This window comes from Diabrotica undecimpunctata, chromosome 1, assembly GCF_040954645.1.
Source record: "Diabrotica undecimpunctata isolate CICGRU chromosome 1, icDiaUnde3, whole genome shotgun sequence".
Classification (NCBI taxonomy): Eukaryota; Metazoa; Arthropoda; class Insecta; order Coleoptera; family Chrysomelidae; genus Diabrotica; species Diabrotica undecimpunctata.
In genome coordinates, this window is record NC_092803.1 from 24,481,478 (window position 1) to 24,501,389 (window position 19,912).

A 19,912-nucleotide genomic window follows, 5' to 3' on the forward strand; every position below is an offset into this window, starting at 1 on the left:
TATTACAAAATTTGCAAAAACAGTTTAAAAAGGGTCAAAAATAAATGTTTTCAATAGTTATTTCAGGTAGTATAAGAGCCACATAAAACTTTCAAAATTCACCCAGAAAATCCTTAAAATATAAAAAACACAATACAAAATTTTAGCACAATCGATCAAGTAGCCTTTGCAAAATAATTTTGCAAACTAAATTTTTGAAAAAAAAGTTTTTCATTTTCAAACTTAAGCGGAGCCAACAAAAAAAGTTTTAAATACATTAAAGTTTTTTACGTATAAAATAGTATTAAGTTGTCAAATAAAATTCAAATCATTGAAATGCATTGAACAGAAGAGCCTAGTTAATTTTTTAAACAACTGTACAATTTTTAAGCAAATAAACACATACAATAACTTATTAAATTTTCAATTAACATTTTTTTAAACTTAAGTCGAAAGTTCAGCAAAAGAAAACATTAAGGTTGGTCAATTGGTTCCGAAGTTATGATCGAACAAAGTTGACCGGTATTTACAAAAATAGTACGAAAGTTTGAGATTTGTTTTTTAAACAAATACAGTGCTAATTTTTTGTGAACTTATTTTTGAAGCATTGTACTGTTTATGTATAAACAAATTTTTGATGTCCTGCAAATTTTTTTCAGCAAATCGAATCAAAACTTTTTGTACTGTATAGTATACACCGCCCGATATGGCTTATTTGACATTAATTTTTTTTTCAGACTAAAAAAAGGAGATTTGATAAAATAATGGCTCTTTTGCCTCCAGTTGGTGATGAAAGCGACCCAGAAAGTAGTAGTGATGACGAACAAGAGGTATTATCTCGTAATTTTTTAAAAGAATTGACAGAAGACACAGATGACGTTGAAGAAAATATAACTTTTGAAGAAGATATAGAAGAAGCTGTAGAAATATTACCTGTTTCAGTCAGTAAGCAAAGACTAGCAGCAGCTACTCTATCAGTAGTGCCACAATTTTCTCCAGTAGTCCAAAAACAAGCAAGTTCTTCAATAAAAAAGATGAGCCTTCATTCAACTGGACGACTGATGATTTTGAATATGAAGTAACAACAGAACAAAGTAATGATTTTAGAAAACCTCAAAATATAAAATCACCTTTGCAATATTTTAAAACCTTTTTAGTCCAGATACTGTTGAATTAATCGTAGAACAAACGAATCTGTATTCGACAAAAACATTTCACAAATGTATAGACACAATTATAGATGAGATGCACGATTTCTTAGCTATTAAAATTTTAATGGGGATTGTTGACATGCCGGCGTACACAGACTATTAGTCTCAAGAGACGCGATATGAACTAATTGCAAATATCACTAAAGAGGTATCAAGCAATACGACACAGCCTACATTTTGTCAACAATGAGGAGTTGAATAATGACAGATATTTTAAAATAAGGCCTATTTTAGATCGTGTACGAAGAAACTGCCTCACAATTGAATCGGAGTCTAGATGTTTAGTGAATGAAATGATGGTCCCATACAAGGTAGGCTCGAGAAGACAATATGTGAAGAACAAACCAAAAAATGAGATTTCAAAATGTTTGTTAGTTGTAACGTATCGGGAATAGCGTATGATTTTTTTCCCTATGGAGCAAACGATACCTTTATAAACCATCGTTTTACAGATGAGGAAAATAACATGTGATTTAGGGCAAAATGTGTGGCAAAACCTTTATCGACGGTTTATTTCGATAATTATTTTACAAGTTTAGAACTTATTACATATCTTCGAAGTGAATTTGGAATACTTTCTTTGGGAACTGTTGGGAAAGACAGACTACGGGGTTGCCCACTTGAATCTGATAAAAAGATGAAAAAAGATGGGAGAAGTTCTTTTGACTAAAGAGTAGACAATGATAGTCGCATTGTCGTTGTAAAGTGGTACGATAACAAGTCCGTAACCTTATGTAGTTCTTGTGTAGCCTCCATTCCAATGGCAACCATACAAAGATTCTCCAAAATGGACAACAGGAAAATCCACATTCCATGCCTACAGTTAATAAAACATTAAAACAGTCATATGGGTGGTGTGGATTTGGCAGACATGTTGATTGCCCTATAAAGAAAACGCTTCAAAACACAGATGGTATATGAGCATTTTTTTCTCAAATTATAGATATATCCATTAATAATGCTTGGCTAGCAAAAAACGTGATGCAAGCATTCTAGAAGAAAATAAAAACAGTCATTTCTTTGAAACAATTTAGAATTAAACTTGCCAAAAGTGTACTGCAAGCTGACAAAATAAAAGGAGTACGAGCCAGCAATGAGTAGCTACAACATCTTTCAAAAAAAAAATTAAAAACCCGATAAAGTCTAGACCTCAAGATAATATCAGATTAGATCATCTGGATCATTTTCCAGTATAGTGCAATGAGCAGGTGCAGAAATTGCAAGAAGGGACAAACTGCCATATTGTGTAACAAGTGTAATATTCGACTATGTTTAGTGCATAACAGGAATTGTTTTATGGATATTCACATTAATAAATAAATATTTTTGATTAAATTTTGATAGTTCTTATTCATATTAGTTCAAAAATCCAAATTTTTGACATATTGATGTCATATGTTTAATTTTGTCAATTTTGTTGTTATAGAATATTTGTATGATGCCCAAACGCAAAAACATACGAATTTTCAGATTTTTAGATTCAAAATTAACCTTTTGCCAAGTTAAGGGTTAAATTTCATGCGTCTCAAAAATAAAATCACGACTTCAAAATAGCGACAAAATTTCAATTATCTCGGGTTCTAGTGGACTAATTGTGATCATTTTTTTTTAAACTGTGGTCCCGTGAGTAAAAACATTCAAATATTATACTTTTAATTGCAAAAGTACGTCTTTTTTCCTTTTTTTCGTTCGTTAAGGTTACAATATCAATGTTAGCTGTACTATTTTTTTATTAATAAATCTAAATTTATTCACAATTTTAATTAAATATTAATTTTATAAATAATCTTCAATAAAAAATAATTTAATAAATCCTGTATCAATTACTTGTTAAGTAATTTTAGATCATAACTTCCGAATTAATTGACCAATCTTAACGTTTTTTCTCTTAAAATACGCGTCTTTTGCTGAACTTTCCACGTAAGTTTAGAAAAAAAATGTGGATTGAAAATTGAAACAGTTATTGTATTTGCCTATTAGCTTAAACATTGTAGTTGTATAAAAAAATCCCCAGGCTTTCCTATTAAAATGATTTCAATGGTTCGACTTTTATTTGAAAGCCTGAATGCCCTTGTTTATATGCAAAAAAAACTTTCAAGTATTTAAAACTTTTTGTGTTGGCTTTGCATAAGTTTGAAAATTAATAACTTTTTTTCAAAAATGTAGATTTTAAAATTATTTAGCAAAGACTACTTAATCGATTCTGCTGAAATTTTGTATAGTGTCTTTTTATCATCATCATCATCATGCAATCATCTCTTCTGTCCACTGCATCATCTCTTCTGTCCACTGCTGGACATAGGTCTCTCCCATTTTTCGCCACTCTTCACGGTTCTGTGCTTCTTGTTGCCATTTCTTGGATATTCGTCTAATGTCGTCCATCCAGCGTGTTGGTGGTCGTCCTCTGCTGCGTTTGTCTTTTCTTGGGCGCCAGTCAATTAGTTTTCTGGTCCATCTTGTGTCTTTCAGTCTCGCTATGTGACCTGCCCAATTGCATTTCAGCTTGACTATATGTTCGACGACATCACTGATATCTGTTCTTTTCCTTAAGTCTTGATTCCTTATTTTGTCTTTTTTTGTCACGCCGAGAATTGATCTTTCCATGCGCCTTTGTGCCACTCGCATTTTTAGTGCTGTTGTTTTTGTGAGCGTGAGAGTTTCTGCTCCGTATGTCATAATAGGAAGAACGCATTGGTCAAATGTCTTCCGTTTCATAGCTATCGGGATGTTGCTCTTAAAGATGTCTCTTAGTGAACCATACGCCGCCCAAGCAAGTGTTATTCGTTGTTGAAATTCGCAGGTCTGGTTGTCCTTGCCTATTCTGATTTCATGACCAAGATATGTACTTTTCTGTCAATTCTACCACTTGATTTTGGATGATTAGGTGTTCGCTGGGAACTAAATTTGTCATAAATTTGGTCTTACTGATGTTCATTTTTAGACCTATTGTTAAAAATACGTTTTCTAATTCTTGTACCATTTCTTGTGCTTCACCCAGATCTTCGGTAATAAGTACTATGTCGTCGGCAAAACGCAGATGATTGAGTGTCTTTTTATACCGTAAAGATATTCTGGGTAAATTTTGAAAGTTGTATGTGGCTATTAAATACCTGAAAATAATTATTCCAAAAACATTGATTTCTGACCCTCTTTAAATTGTTTTTGCTAATTTTGAAAAATTAATTATTATTTTTTCTATTTGCAATTAATTTTGTCTTATATAGGAAATTTAATAGTAAAACTTTTTGTTGTTACAATTTTTTTTTCTAAAATATATAGCTGCCGAGATATAGCAACGAAAAGAAGGAAAAACAATAAATTTTTCCCATTTATTTAAAATTGTTTAATAAAAAATTTAGCCCCCTAAATAATACTCCAAGGCAATTAAAGCAAAAAACTAGGATCATATACGATTTACCCAACCCAAAACACATACCACCTGGTTTAATATTACTGTATACCGCAAGGTTACTGCACGTGCCTCGATACTTCGGGCCTTTAATAATCACCCAAGCCCAATCCTGCGAGAGATAATAAGATATGATGCGTTTTATCGATGAAAGCACAAAAGACCAAAACAGCAAATCGTGGCAAACATATAAAGTCTAGATAATTCGTAGCTCTACCAACAGAAGAAGCCCAGCACACAGCACTGGAAATTTTATTAATTTATGTTTATTTTTAGGACAACCTTCAAAATAATAATAATAAAAATAAATAAATAAAGGCTCTGGCCACCAAAAAAATCAAAAAATACTAACAAAAAGGCGACAGCCATCCAAAAAAAATTAACAAAACCCCAAAACTTGGACACGAATGGCGCAGGAGCCATTCGGACGAATGGCTCCTGCGCCTCGAGGAGCGGAGACTCGAGGCCCGAGCAAGTAATGTCAGTTAGATGATACGTCACTAGAAAAAGCAGGAAAAGAGCGCGTCATGGTAGCCTGCATTGATTGGGTTAGCATATCGTGTTGGAGTTCTTGTACCCTCAGAACTTCCATACGAAAAGCATTTGGCTGATAGTTGTGTCCCTATCGCGCATCAGAGTGCTATAGGGTTGAAAGGGATGGCCTGAAGCATTGGAGCGTGGTGAAGTGACTCCTATTTTTAACTCGAGTTAATACACCTCGCTCCAATGAATTGTTACACCCGAACGTAATTCTTAGGGGTGAACATCTCTCACAGGCTGAGTTTACTTAAATTGCTTGCTTGCTACGCAAAATGTTATTTTACGTGAAAAAACATTATACCGAGCGATAAGAAGTATTCACTTCAAAAAGACTTAAAAACCCTTCAATCTTGTTTAAATGTTTAATATTAAGAAGGCTTTAGTTTAGGGAAATGTTCGGTAATTTAGGGGAGAACAGAATTTCTCAATGTTCAATAAACCGTTACCCCAAAAAACATTCCTAATAAAAAATACATAAAATATTAGTCAATAAATATTACTAGAAAATATGTTCAATAAACTACAAAATATTTTTGTTAGTATATTATAATGACATCTACGCCCGGTCACGTCTTACACAAAGTAGTATACTTAATTTGAAATTATAAACATTCTTCACCGAAGCCATTCGCCAAAATACCCATCCTATCGCGTCTTCATGACTTCTTGCACAACGACACTCGATTAATTTGAAACTTCTTCGTGCTAATGGCTAATGAATATCTAATCGAATAATTCGAAATAAATGTTCAGTTAGGCCTCTTAAATGTCGTCTTTATGTGCCTAGTTGGTATTAAAACGATAAAAATATTAGGAGAAGACTGCGAAGTGTCATTTTCGCAAGGAGAATGTGCGTGTTATTTAGAGGATCTGCTACCGTCTCATTATTGTTACTAAAAACGAGAAGATATTGTAGCGATGAGGCTATTAATTGAAACTTTCTAAGATTTAAAAAAAAGGAAATGTGTAAATGTGTTGCATAGACATTATAATCACAGTTAATTGAAAAAAGAGAATATAAATTTTTACAAAACAGAAGCCGGAATTCGAATGAACGGAGAATATATCAATAACATCGGATACGCGGATGACACGGTGGTATTCGCTGATAGTTATGAAACCCTCCAGAAGTTAACGAATAGAATCACAGAATTAAAAGTGAAACTGGAACAAACCATGAAGTGGAGATATCCAGGAGTGGCTAGTATACCTGTTGAATACAAAGCACGTGGTGTTCGTATGTATTAAGGTATAAAAAAAGTGCTTATTACAAGCTTAAATTTTTTATTTTAAGAAGATCTTTTCGGAATTAAATCATTCCATCATCAGTTTACTAAAAGAGAGAGTAAAAATACCAATATTAAAAAACAAGTAGGTAAGTTAAAATTTAAATATATAGAAATAACACGTTGGTTTTTTACTACTTACATAAAAAGTTGTTAAAAACATTGTATGGCCACATAAAAAACTTTGGAAGGACATCCGTATTAAAATATAATCCTCATGGTATTTATCAAGGTAAATGCAATAGACTTAACTTATTGATTATTAAAAACTGAAGATGGGGGCATCTTACATGACCCTCTGTAGCTGGTGAGGTTTTATCGACTTACATTACCTCTGATCTGTTCTGAATCACAGAAGTAAGTCAGAGATATTGATTCTATGAAATGTAGGATAGGGAAAGCAAGATCTGCATTTCAAAAAATGGCTAAGCTATTCAAATGCCATGATTGATAAGTACCCATAAAAATCAGATTACTACGATGTTATATCTTTCCTATACTGTTAGTAAGGGGGCTATGAGAGTTCGGCGTATTTTCCCATGTTAAATCCCATAAGAAATCGCTAAGGTCCATTCTGGTCATTTTTATCTCATTTCGTTGTGGACGGCTTAACGTACAACAACAAGCAAGGTATTGATGGAAAGGGGAGGGGGTAACGAATATGTTAACAGAAAAAACAAAGATGGCGGCATTGTTAAAGGGACACTAAGTTTATAATGTCTAAACAGCTCAACTTACAACAACGTGCAAGGTATCGCTAACGTATCGTATCTGCAGGGTAAGCTATTTATCAATCTTATTTTTGTTTTAGTACGTAGTATGTTTTTTCTATTGCTTTTTGTTTATGTAGTATACGTTAACAAGAGTGTGTTTTGAACGTCAATCCTTCCATTCGCAAGAGCACCGCTTGCGTTTTCTCGAAGCTGATGGCAATTTTCCACTTGATACTCTTGATACTATTGCTGTGTTGTCTTCATAAAGACTGAGTAGTGTTCTAGTTGTTCTTGGAATATCGGCGGTGTATATTGTATACAGTAGGGGTGACAGGACCGATCCCTGCGGCACTTCAGCCTCCACAGTTCCGAATTCGGCCAGGACTTGTCCTATTCGAACTGGTAACCCAAGTACGAAGAGATCAGTCTCGTCATGAGTCCAGTGTATCCACAGCCTCTCATTTTATATGTAAGTTCACAACAAAGGTATTTGGTTAAAAAACAGACCTTAAACCACCGTGTTATTGTTGTGAATGTCGGTTCATGTTTTTTTAATACATGTCTTTTGCTAAACTTTCGATGTAAGCTTTGAAAAAAAAATTAATTAGAAAAGATTTAAAAAGTTATTGTATTTGTTAATACAAGATTGTAAAAAACATTAGCTTAAAAATTGTACACTTGTTTCAAAAATTTCCTAGGCTAATCTCCTAATCTCCTATTCAACGGATTTCAATGATTCGAATTTTATTTGAAATCTTGAATGCCTTTTTATATGTACAAAAATTTTCAAGTATTTAAAACTTTTTAACTTTTAACTAACTTTTCAATCAAATATATGATACCAGTGAAATTCCATCGGACTGGTTAAAATCTATCTTTATTCCTCTACCTAAGAAACCAAACGTTAAGAAATGTAGCGACTGTAGACTCATTAGTTTAATGAGCCATGCCGTTAAAATACTGTTGCATATCCTAAATCGAATTAACAACAAGTGCGAAGAAATAATTAGTCAAGAGCAGTTCGGGTTCCGGAGATGCCTTGGAACTAGAGAAGCACTATTTTCTATGCAAACACTCCTTCAACGATGTTGGGAGGTAAGAAAACCCGTATATATGTGCTTCATTGATTTTGAAAAGGCATTTGATCGCGTTCAGCATACCAGACTAATTACCGCCTTGCAGAGCATCCAACTAGATGAGAAAGACATCAAACTTATTGCCAAACTTTACTGGAACCAAACAGCCATTATTAATACCAACAACAGAGAATCAAAGCCAATCAGTATTGAACGAGGCGTAAGACAAGGCTGTATACTATCTCCCACCCTCTTTAACGTGTATTCTGAGAATCTATTTAGGGAAGCTTTAAAAGATCAAAAAGGAATTATCATAGGAGGAGAAATAATTAACAATATACGGTACGCCGACGATACTGTGATTCTAGCTGAAAACATCGACGATCTGCAGGAGCTAATCAATAGAGTTGACATGGAATGCACAATCGTTCTCAAAATACAAACTAATGTTTGTATTTTGAGAACGATTTCCGAAGTGGAAATTGAAACGTCAATAAACGTATTTTAACCTTTAATTGTGGCTTATTCCCATTTAAATATAAATTTTTTTAGATATTGTTTAGTAAAAAATTTAGACCACCTTTGGAAGTGTACGTATAGTGAAATTATTATTTCTAATAATATTTCCACACGATTAAAGCAAAAAATAGGATCATATACGATTTCCCCAACCCAAAACAGATACTGCCTGGTCTATACATTTTTTAACCACCAGGTAAAATATTTTCTTTATGTCATGCATCAGTAAGATTCATTAAGATTCTGTTACTTTTTGACTTTTATTTTAGGAAAATTTTATATCCTAGACGTTTCAGCGATTAATAAACCAATGAGAGACCGACCGTCTGTTGTTTGGCCACAATTTCCATCCACAAATAACAAATAATGTATCATACAAACGAGTCTCATCTTTCTTTGGGGTGCAACAATTTGGCCTATTCGGCCACCCCTAAATCAAAAAAGTTCAAATATAAATTTACATCGCTAGAACAGCTTGGCGAGCAACGCACGCTCGTTGGAATGCATGAACCAGTTTTTGGCACTAAATCACAGCTATCGCAACCATTAATTATTATTTTTATTAGTAAATTATTACGTGGAGATATATTTTTCGCAGAAGGTTAAGTGAGTAGTAGTAGTACTAATTGGCGAGTGCCAAGAAATTCCATTAATGGTACTTTGCATTTGCGACCGTACAAGGTGTTTCTTGTAAATTAAAAGTAGACATACATCAACGTAAAGAAAAGGGTTAAAACACTATTAAAAAATGAGTCATGGGAATAAGCACATGATAACTTTTTTCATCAGTATTTTTGACTTTAGTCCTATGCTAGGTAGGCTTCCTTACTTTGATTTTTGCATAGGTAAGGATGGCAACGATGTATCGATATATTAAATAATATATTGATATATTTAAAAATTAAATCGATATTTTTATATCGATACTCAACTTTCGATATATTTTTTCGATATTTGGAAACAAAATATAATAAAAAACGAAAAAATCTATTGAGTTTTCTAATTTTATGAAGTTCTGTCAAGAAAATAATAAAGTTCTATGTTTTTAATTTAGATGGCGCTATGTCAGCTTTGTGTTGGCTCATCTGTCAATATCCAGTTTAAGTTGTGTGTATGTAAGACATGAAACGAAACTCGTAGAGGAATGAATATCTGCTTTTGAGACTAAAGGACAAAAAAAAATAGCTCACAAAGAAGAGGAGAAAGATCGCAAAATCAAGAGATGAGCTAACTCAATATCTCGATCTACCCGTAAGGAACCTAAAAGAAAATCTGCTTCATTTATGAAAAGAAACATCTTGGTTAAAAAAAAATAAGGCCTCTCCGGTAACTTGCTTCACCAACTAAATTTACTAATGTCTGGAGATCTTGTATAAAAGTACAAAAATAAGAATTGGATGACTGACGAAATATTATCAATGATGGACGACCGCAGATCATTTAAAAACAAAGACCGAACCAAACATCAGCAGATTAACCAACAAATACGAAAAGAGTGTCGCAAAGCTAAAGAACAGTGGCTGATAGACAGGTGTGCAGAAATGGAGGAATTGTAAGAAAAACATGACCACTTTAACATAGATAAACTCATTAAAGAAGTGACAGGTCATACAAAACCTTACAGTTCTAACAGTATTGTGAATGACAATAAATTAATTACTGATCCCAAGGATCTACTTCAACATTGAAGAAACTTTACACAGCAACTATACTCAGACAACACTAGAAGAAACTCTGAAATTGAATATAAATGTGAGCCCTCCCCCAAAATATTGAAGTCAGAATTTGTAAGGGCAATCAAACAGAACAAATGGGGAAAAGCACCAGGCCCAGACGACATATACATAGAGGTTCTAAGAATGTTGAGTGAAGACAATATAGACGCCTTGGTAGATCTTTTTAATGACATTTATGGGTCCGGTCACATACCACAGGATTGGCTTCAATCAACCTTTATACCAATCCCAAAAAAGCCAAACGCTAATAGTTGCGACCCATTCCGAATGATCAGCTTATTGAGCCAGGTCCTAAAACTCTTCTTAAAGATAATTCACATAAGAATATACAACAGATGTGAAAGAGACATTAGCCACACACAATTCGGTTTCAGACAAGGATTTGGCACAAGAGAAGCACTTTATAGCTTAACTGTCCTACTTCAGAAATGCAGAGATCAGCAAAAAGATGTCTTCCTATGCTTTATAGATTACCAGAAAGCGTTCGATTGTGTTAATCATTCACAATTAGTAAGATTGCTCCAGGAACGTTCGATAGATGAGATTGACCTTAAAATCATAAAGAACCTTTATATGAATCAAGTGGCATCTGTGAGAGTAGGACTGGAATTTACATCATAATTCTCTATTGAAAAAGGTGTATGACAGGGTTGTATTCTGTCACCCCTTCTTTTTAGTCTTTACTCTGAAACGATTTTCGATAGAGCCTTAAGTGACACTGAAGATGGAATCAAAATCAACGGACAGACTATTAGTAATATTTGCTATGCTGATGATACAGTCATAATAGGTGATAGCCAAGAAGCGCTACAACGACTAATAGATAGAATAAACACTGAAGGAAAACAACTGGGTTTGAAGATTAATATAGACAAGACGAAGGTAATGGTGGTTAGCAGAACACGAAATATTCAATTAAATATAAGAGTAAACAATAAGAACATCCAAAAGGTCCCCAAGTTCAGATATCTTAGCAGTTGGATAACTAAAGATCTAGATCCAGACATAGAGATACGTAGCAGGATTGAGCAAGCCAGGACAGCATTTTTAGTAATATGAGAACCTTGCTAAGCAACAGCAGCCTTAACTTAACGCTTCGATATCGCTTTGTAAAATGTTACATTTACTCCATACTGGTACATGGTTTAGAAATCTGGACTATAAAGGTCAATGTGATGAACCGATTAGAAACCTTTGAAATGTGGATATTTAAAAGTAGTCTTTTATATGTACTTAAAATCTTAGATTCTTGCAACTTTGCAATATGTGCAAAATCTGAATATTTCAAAAACAAAACAGATGTCAGCTAACCCAGAACCTTCTAAGTCAGGTTTAATTTAACGACTACTTACGTAGCCGGAACAACGCTTTTACGTGCCTTCTGAAGTACGGTGACGTCTTAGTTAAATTCAATGGTGAAAGTTAAATTGAATGGTGAATGGCACAGACACCATTGAAAAATTTCTAATGGTTTCTAAGCCAGGGATCGAACCCATAGACTTAAAGTAAACAGCGAGTTGTAAAACAGTGTGAATTGCAAAATGAGTATTAATAATTATGATTTAATAACACAATTATGTTATCAAGTTTTTTGCTAACAGAATTATAAGCAGAAATAGATAAATGAATGATAAGATCCTATATCTAAATCAAATTAATAATGTGTCCTCAATGAAACAACATTTATTTACAAAAATTTTACACCAAAAGTGACATCATGGATTCCTCATCAAAATACTTCGGTTGGACAGACTTCCACGCAATAGCGAAAACTTCATCTGGACTCTTTACTATTTTCATTAAATCTGGAAAGTCTGGTACAGCAACGTTATAGCCAGGAAAATATGAAGGTTGTTGTGATCCCCTTAGTTGCACTCTATTGATATACTGAACAGGATTAGTTTCTACAAAATAATCCATGCCATTTGCCATCTCTTGTATTAGATTCTCAGATCTCTCCAGGTCATCTAGATCAAAAGGGTCAAGAACGTCCATAGGTTCAGCTCCGACAACATTCACTAAATGCTCAAGATTTGCATTCACCCACAGACTTTTTTCATCTGTAATAGTTTCAAACGTTCTTGGTTTGTTTTTTCCTTTTTCTGGAGTCTTATCTCCGCCCATAACTCTCGTAAAAATATCTACATAAGGCACATCTTGAGGCTGCATATTGTTCAATTTTTCTGTTAATTTAGACATTTCATCGGTCACTGCTTCCTTGTGTATCTCCTGAGGAATTTCAGTGGGAACCACAACATCCTGCAAAGGTCCAGGAGTAACTGAACTCAGCTTAATGTAGTTCTCGTTGGGTGGTTCCTGGAATAATGAATTAAACACTTGATCTGGAGTAGCTTCTGGGGTAATTCCCGTTTCCACAGTATGCATAACATTAGCCATAGCTTCGGGAGAAGGTTCATATTGAGCTTCATCAGCAGTTACCTCAGGCTGAATGATTGATTGCTCTAAAAGCGCAACTGATTCCGAGTTAATTCTTAGTTGCTGTAATCTCTGTTTAATTTCGTACCTTCCAGGCGACAATACAAGATCTGGAGGTATCATCTTTAAGGTATTTTCCACGTCCTCCGTCTCTTCCTCTACTAATCTGGAGACTTCTTCAGGAGTTAGACCTAAGTCAGCTTTTTCCTCAGTTAAGGCGCGTATATAATCTTTGGCAACAGTAGTGTATGAAGGAGTTACTGAAATAGTACTGGTAACTCCAATAATTTCCTTTCCATCCATTTTAGCAAACTTTGGATCCATCTGTTGCACTCCCATTTCGACAACCTCCATTTCATTTCGTTTGTTTAGGTTACTAATTGTTACATTCTTTGTATAAGTTTCCCCCTGTTTTTCTCGTTCTATTCGTTTCTCTAAGACAGCTTTCTGTAACACAGGTTCAATTCCAGCTGGTGTTTCTATAGTTTCTGGTGGGGCTTTTACATTTTGTTTTGCTTTAGCTGATACTTTCGATAACGGTTTGAGGATGGACTTTCTGAACAAACCTTCTCGCATCTTCTCCTCGATTTTTGTAGAAGGTTTCGATGTTGTTTGCGTAGGTGTATAAGTGGTTGCCGGAGAGGTGCCTAATATACCATAAGGCCTTGGTGGGAAAGGACTTTTTGTTATCATTTGTTTGGATCTTAAAAGCTTAGGAGCTGTTTCTTGATATGAAGGTACAGGCCTTTGTGGTGTCTTCGTTTGATCACTTCTAGGCGGGACTTGTTCTGAAGGTTCTACAGATCTTGAATCAGTTCTACGAGATGAAGACGGAGCACTTCTTGGTATTCCACTAGGTTTAATCGGAGTAGCTCCTGTTCTCGATCCATCGCAAGCTTTGGCTACTTTGCTTTGACTAGTACAACACGGAGGTGGAATTCGACTTAATCTGGGCTGAATTTGGCTTGGATTCACTGCTCCTTCTGTTGCTCCTCCACAACACGACTTTATTGCAGCTATTCTGTTTCTCTGTTCTGTAATTGTTCTATTGGAAGCTGGATCTCTTTTAGTCACAGTCGCCGAAGCAGTTACTATGCGAGGAAGAGGAATGCCTCCTGGTCTACGAGGAATTTGGGACATTTCTATAACACTACTATAAATTTACATTTATAATTATAATGTTCTAAAAACAGTTGTCAGTTTAACAACTGTCAAATTTGATTATAGGTTCTAAATCATAAATTTTCTTCTTCTTTTTCTTGTAGTAAATAGTGCATGTGAATAGTATTTACAGCCATTTAGGAAAAACATATTTAATAAATCCCAACAATATTGCATCTTAAACCAATTAGTTCCATTGTTTTATAGTGTATTTGGTTCTATAGATGACCTAGTTATTGTAGTGAATCTTTTTGAAAGAGTTTGGCAAAAAAGTCCTAGTTGTACAATATATCATACATGACTTCCACTTTTTTTAATTGACTTCCTGAAAAATTTTCCACTTGATTTTAGTGACTCACCCTGTATAAATATTTGGCATAGAAAAATAGCAACAACGGTTCAACTAAGCTTCGGTTAGTAGATATTCCGACAAAACACCTGGTATTTAAATACACAGATCACAGAACATGATCGTAAATCGATACTAACCTGATTTTCTTGCAAGATTTCTCAAGAAATTTTTCAGAAAAAAGTTACTAGTTGTCACCTGCTGTTCGGAGATAAACCATTCCTTGTTTCAAAACCCGAATTTGTTTAAAAATCTCAACGAGGATTGTCTATTTCCGTCGTTTATTAAATAAACATTTCAACGAAGAAACTGTGCAGAAATCTCTTCTATTACTGTTCGGCAATCGGTATACATACAGTGTGAGATTGCACGACTGACTGAAGATACACAAGAAACGAACAACTGAATATGAATCGTACAATATTGGCATAATGATGAGAAAAAGACGCACATTTGTATAGTAGATAAACAATTATAAATTGACATTTACGATGATCGGTAAAAAAAATAAGCTACACACATTTTATGAAATGAAAACATTACTAATTTTATTAAATGAAAAACTGCCCTGTGGAATGTATTATTTGGTTACCCATTTCAACAGAAGTTGTTAAAAGGACAGTATTAAGAAACTTTGATAGGTTAATAAACGAGCAATCAAATGTATCAGAAAAAACATCAATATTCTTCTTTCTTATTTCCTTCTTATTACTTTGGAAAAGGCATTACTTGTCCTGCTGTTGATCGTAAGCCCTTTGTACCAAACTCTTCTTATTTGTAGCCGCTTTGAATAGTTGGTTTGATGTAAGACCTAACTAATTTCTTCAATAGGAAAGTTGTTATTTTTTCTTAACTAATTCTGGCTTTTATTTACAGTACGTTTTGATAGCAGCAGCGATCCTCTCACAATATTTTCAAGATATTCAAATTTTTCCTCTTTGAGGGTGTTAATTATTTTTTCATGTTCTTCTTCAGTTCTGTATTCCTAGATTTGTTAGTTTATATCATTCCTAGCGTACTCTAGAGTAGCGGTCCGCAAACTTTTTGATATTGCGACCCAATAATTAAAAATAAAGAGTTATGAGCGACCACAGAAAAAAAAATCACTAAATTAACAAGTAGAAGGTTGGTTCAGGACGAAATTAAGGTAAACTTCAATTTTCTTTCATGTTGTACTTAGCTGTTTTTATTTCGTAAATTATATTGAAGAGTTTATTTATTTTTTAAAGTAATATTAGAACAAACTATGCATTTAACATAATATTTATGATGGCATTAAATGAGACAAGCAATTATTTTAACATTTTTTTTAAATAGGTACATATATGTACGTTTACAAACTAATGTGAACCTTGTGCTTGCACACTTGCAGTCAGTATATTAATTCTTGGTGATATATTATCAGAAAGAGACACACCCAAATCAGGTTCTACGTTAATTCTGGAGCGATATTTTGTTTTTATAGCAGTCAATGTGGAGAAAGCCGTCTCGTATAGGTATGTGGATGTGAATGGCAGCAATTTCAGCAGAGATGTTTTGTATAACAGTGGATATTCCTTTTCCGTCATTATCCAGAACTTGGAAAGATCCGTGGTTTTAAAAATAGATCGAAGGCTTTCATCGGACAATAAATCGGTCAGCTGTTCCTTTTCTTTCAAGTTCATCTTCACAGTGTTAAGATCACAAGTGAATGGATTAATTATCCATTGGTGGCCGTGTAACGTATCTGGGAATCGTATTATCAAGTCTTGCTTAAAGCTTTTAAGATGCATGATGATTTTGGTTTTAATTTCTTCTTCGAGCTTTATATTTCTCCAAACATGTAAACATCTTTGCTCTCAAAATGTTGAGAGGTTTTTTAGTTTTGGCAATCAAAAAGGCAACCTCAAAAGATGCTTGTAACGCTTTTTGGTCAACTGTTGTGTATTTTTGGAAATTAACCTGCTGCGACGTTAGTTTGGTGGCATGGTTCTCAATCGTATAAAATTCGATAAGTACAGGACCTTGTTGACTTTTTTACTTTTTGTCGACCCCATAAAGATCTTTCGCGACCCCACATGGGGTCGCAACCCCAGGGTTGCGGACCGCTGCTCTAGAACACCAATTCTCAAATGCTTCTTTTTAGTTCGTCCATTTTTAGAATCCAGGCCTGCGAACCATATAGCAAAATTTCGAAAATAAAATATCTTAGAGTTCGTATTCTCATCATTCGATTAATATTTTTACTAAAAATGTCTTGATCTTCATCAATACTGAGCTTGCTACCTCTACGCGTGGTTTTATTTTCGGTCTCTAGCATTTCGGTGATCCAGCTACCCAAATATTTATATTTATGTTTAATATCTCTATCTATAACTATATTGTTTACTGTAAGATTTCCTTACACAGTATCTTTTTTGGATTATCATAAATTTAGCTTTTTTGAGGGTCATTTTTAGATCATAAACCTCGCACGCATAATTTCTCTGCTCCCTATTCACAAACACTGTGCTTTCAATAAATTCTACCAAAAAGCGCTACAGTTATGATAGAAGTCAATAGTTTTCTATGAGTTTCTCTTATGGGATTATGAGTTTTGCGTCTTATAGAATTTCTCCTGATTAAATTCTCGTTTTGCTGGTGTATATCCGCCTCATGTCACTAAGCACAGAGGACAATTGTCATCAGGATAGTAATCATAGAGGACATATTTGGCGGTGTCTTCCTTCACTTCGCATTCCCTGCATTATGGCTCACTTACTTTACCTATTTTATTTATTCAGTTCATAGCGTCCAGTCCTAAGCTCTGTGAGCGCCTTTAGCTCTGTGATGGTTATCTCCGCCCAACCGAATTGTACGTCCTAAGTACTTATACAATGCAGTCTGCTCAATATCCCTTCCATCAACAGCAATATTTCGATTAGCAACACCTTAGTCATTATTTGTGTCTTGTTTATATTAATGACGATGTCATCTGCAAATCTCAAATGAGAGCTTCTCTTCATTAATGCTGATACCATACTTGTTCAGATCTGCCTTCTTACAAGTATGTTCTAGAAGCGTCGTGAATACCTTTGGAGAGACGGTGTCTCCTTGCCGTACTCCTCGCTGTATACATAATTTATTTGTTTCTTGTTCAGATATTCTTACACTAGCTGTGGCATCTTGGTAAATATATTTTATTATGTTAGTGCAGCGATGGACTATTCTGTATTCTGTCAGTACTTTTAACATTTTCTGCTGGCTTACGTTATTAAATATACCATAAGCCATATACGATGTTATGTCTTTCCTATGTTGTTGTACGGAGTTGAGTCGTTTTCTCTTACAGAGGCTACCTGCAATATAATTGAAGCTTTTGAAATGTGGCTTTATCGTCGAATCCTGAAGATATCCTATACCGACCACGTTACTAACCAGGACGCTATTAAGAATGCAAAAAGGAAAAGAGTTGTTAATCACAATAAAAACATCCAAAATTGAATACCCCGGTCACATCATGAGGAACAGCGAAAGATATGGGTTGCTGCTATTAATTCTACAATCAAAAGTAGAAGAAAAACGAGGACCAGGAAGGTGAAGGATTTCCTGGCTGAAAAATCTACGTACGTGGTTCAGCACAATAACCACAAATCTTTTCAGAGCAGCAGATTGCAAAATACAAACTGCCATGATGGTAGCCAACATCCTAAACAGATAGGCACTACAAGAAGAATATTTAATATGTGATAACAAACTGATAGGACAGAGTTTTTTAGATCTGTTATGTCTTCTTTCTTGTGCAATAAAAGAACGACTGCATTGTGAAAATTTTGGAAAAGTCTGGATAATTTTATTTCCACAAAAGTACTACCACAGTAATCACGATTACTGTTAAATTAATCGCGATTGATTACTTTTAATTAAGACAATATATTTCTCTCCGCCATTGGTAATTTGATTGACAGTTTCATCTTACGTCAGTGGTTTTCAATATCAAATCGGCAAAAAAGTGAGATATAGTAGCAGTAAAGTGTCATGAGTTTTTCTCTTTCTAAAACAAGCGTCTCGCTATAACCAAGTCACTATAAAAATCTCACTATATAAATTTATTCTCTTTAAAACTATAGATCTATATTTAAAACCTTCTACAAGTTCTTGATCTACTTCCTAATATAACTCTGTGTCAAAATATATGGTTATCCCATTTAACTTACACGTCGTGTCATAAATATACCATTTATTCCTAATTGTTGGTTAATAGAAACGTCACTGCCTACATAATTATTGCCCATAGTCGACACCGCATATCAATTAACACGACAAAACTCAGCAAAATACATACAAGAAAGGTAACTAGATACATCATGTTGGCGTTGGGGAAATGACAGGCTGGTGCAATAGACGAGTGACATATGAGGGCCGCGCCCTGCAATTTTGAAACTAAATACAAGGATTTTGCTATTGAAAAAGCAGTTTTGTTTGGTGTATTTGTGCATTGTTTCGGGGAATGTATAGTAAGGCGATAATTCTTGGTAGTATACAATCAGAAGTGATTGTCAATCACGGTGTTTTTATAGTTGATAACAATAAAAGGGAAGGTTGTAACAATATACCAGAAAGCAAGTTCATTTTTAAAGAATTTGAAGGTGTATATCGCATTTACAGGGCTGTTCCTTATCTTGAAATACAGTTTAATCCTTAATTAGTCCAGCGTCGACTGACAGTCTACGCTTCTTAAATAAATTAATATTTCAGTCAACAAAATTTCCCTTCTATTCCTAGTTCTACCTATTCATTCTTCTAGTGAATGGACGTCAGACCGTCCGTGTAATTGTTTACAGTCCAGCAGTTTTTAAAAATATGGCTGGTTCATCCAAAAAAGTTCATTTAGGTGGACAGTAATTTTAAAGAAACTCTTTTAAAATGCTACAATGAAGATTAGACGTTCAGAAAGTACATCAGACCATGATAGGGATTCAAAGTTATCAGAGTTATCGGCTGCAGGACGAACAAGACTGATAGAACTGGAATAACTTTGGGGAGGCATATGTTCAACTGTTTACGCAGAAGGCTGGATAATGACGATGATGATAGATGTAAATATGGATAAAAACAACATATATATGGTAAGAATAGGTACACGTGGTGTACCTCAGAAGTTCGTACCTCATCCAAAACTCGAAAAAATAACATTGTAATAAAAGTACTTACGCTTAAAGCAAAGGCTAGAGCGCTAGAAGAAGTTGCTGATCCATTTATTATCAACGTTAGCCCGTTTTAAGTCCACTGCAGGACATAGGCCTCCTCTGTTTGTATTCAGAGTGCACGATCTTGTGCAGTATGATTCAATTTTTCATTATTTTTGCAAATCGTCTTGCCATCATATAGTTAGTCTTCCTCTGTGTCATTTATCTATTCTTGGTTAATTTCTCCATTCGGTTAACTTGCGTATCCACCTTTCATTCTTTATACTTGTCACGTGGCCAGCCCATCTCCATCTCGATCTACAAGCTCTCTCCACAACATTTGTAACTCT

The 19,912-nt window shown here is 34.4% G+C and overlaps 3 protein-coding genes across 3 annotated transcripts in view; all 3 read right to left on the reverse strand.

Moving 5' to 3' along the window:
- The window catches only part of LOC140446554 (uncharacterized), a 432,060-nt gene that overhangs the window by 267,397 nt on the left and 144,751 nt on the right, over positions 1–19,912 (reverse strand). The window lies entirely within an intron of this gene.
- Positions 12,103–14,121, reverse strand: LOC140438192 (uncharacterized). Its single transcript, XM_072527905.1, has one exon. The coding sequence runs from the start codon at positions 14,043–14,045 to the stop codon at positions 12,168–12,170; it is 1,878 nt and encodes a 625-aa protein (XP_072384006.1). The 5' UTR covers positions 14,046–14,121; the 3' UTR covers positions 12,103–12,167.
- Positions 15,756–16,187, reverse strand: LOC140434801 (protein FAM200A-like). Its single transcript, XM_072523365.1, has one exon. It carries the CDS (start codon positions 16,185–16,187, stop codon positions 15,756–15,758), a length of 432 nt encoding a protein of 143 aa, XP_072379466.1.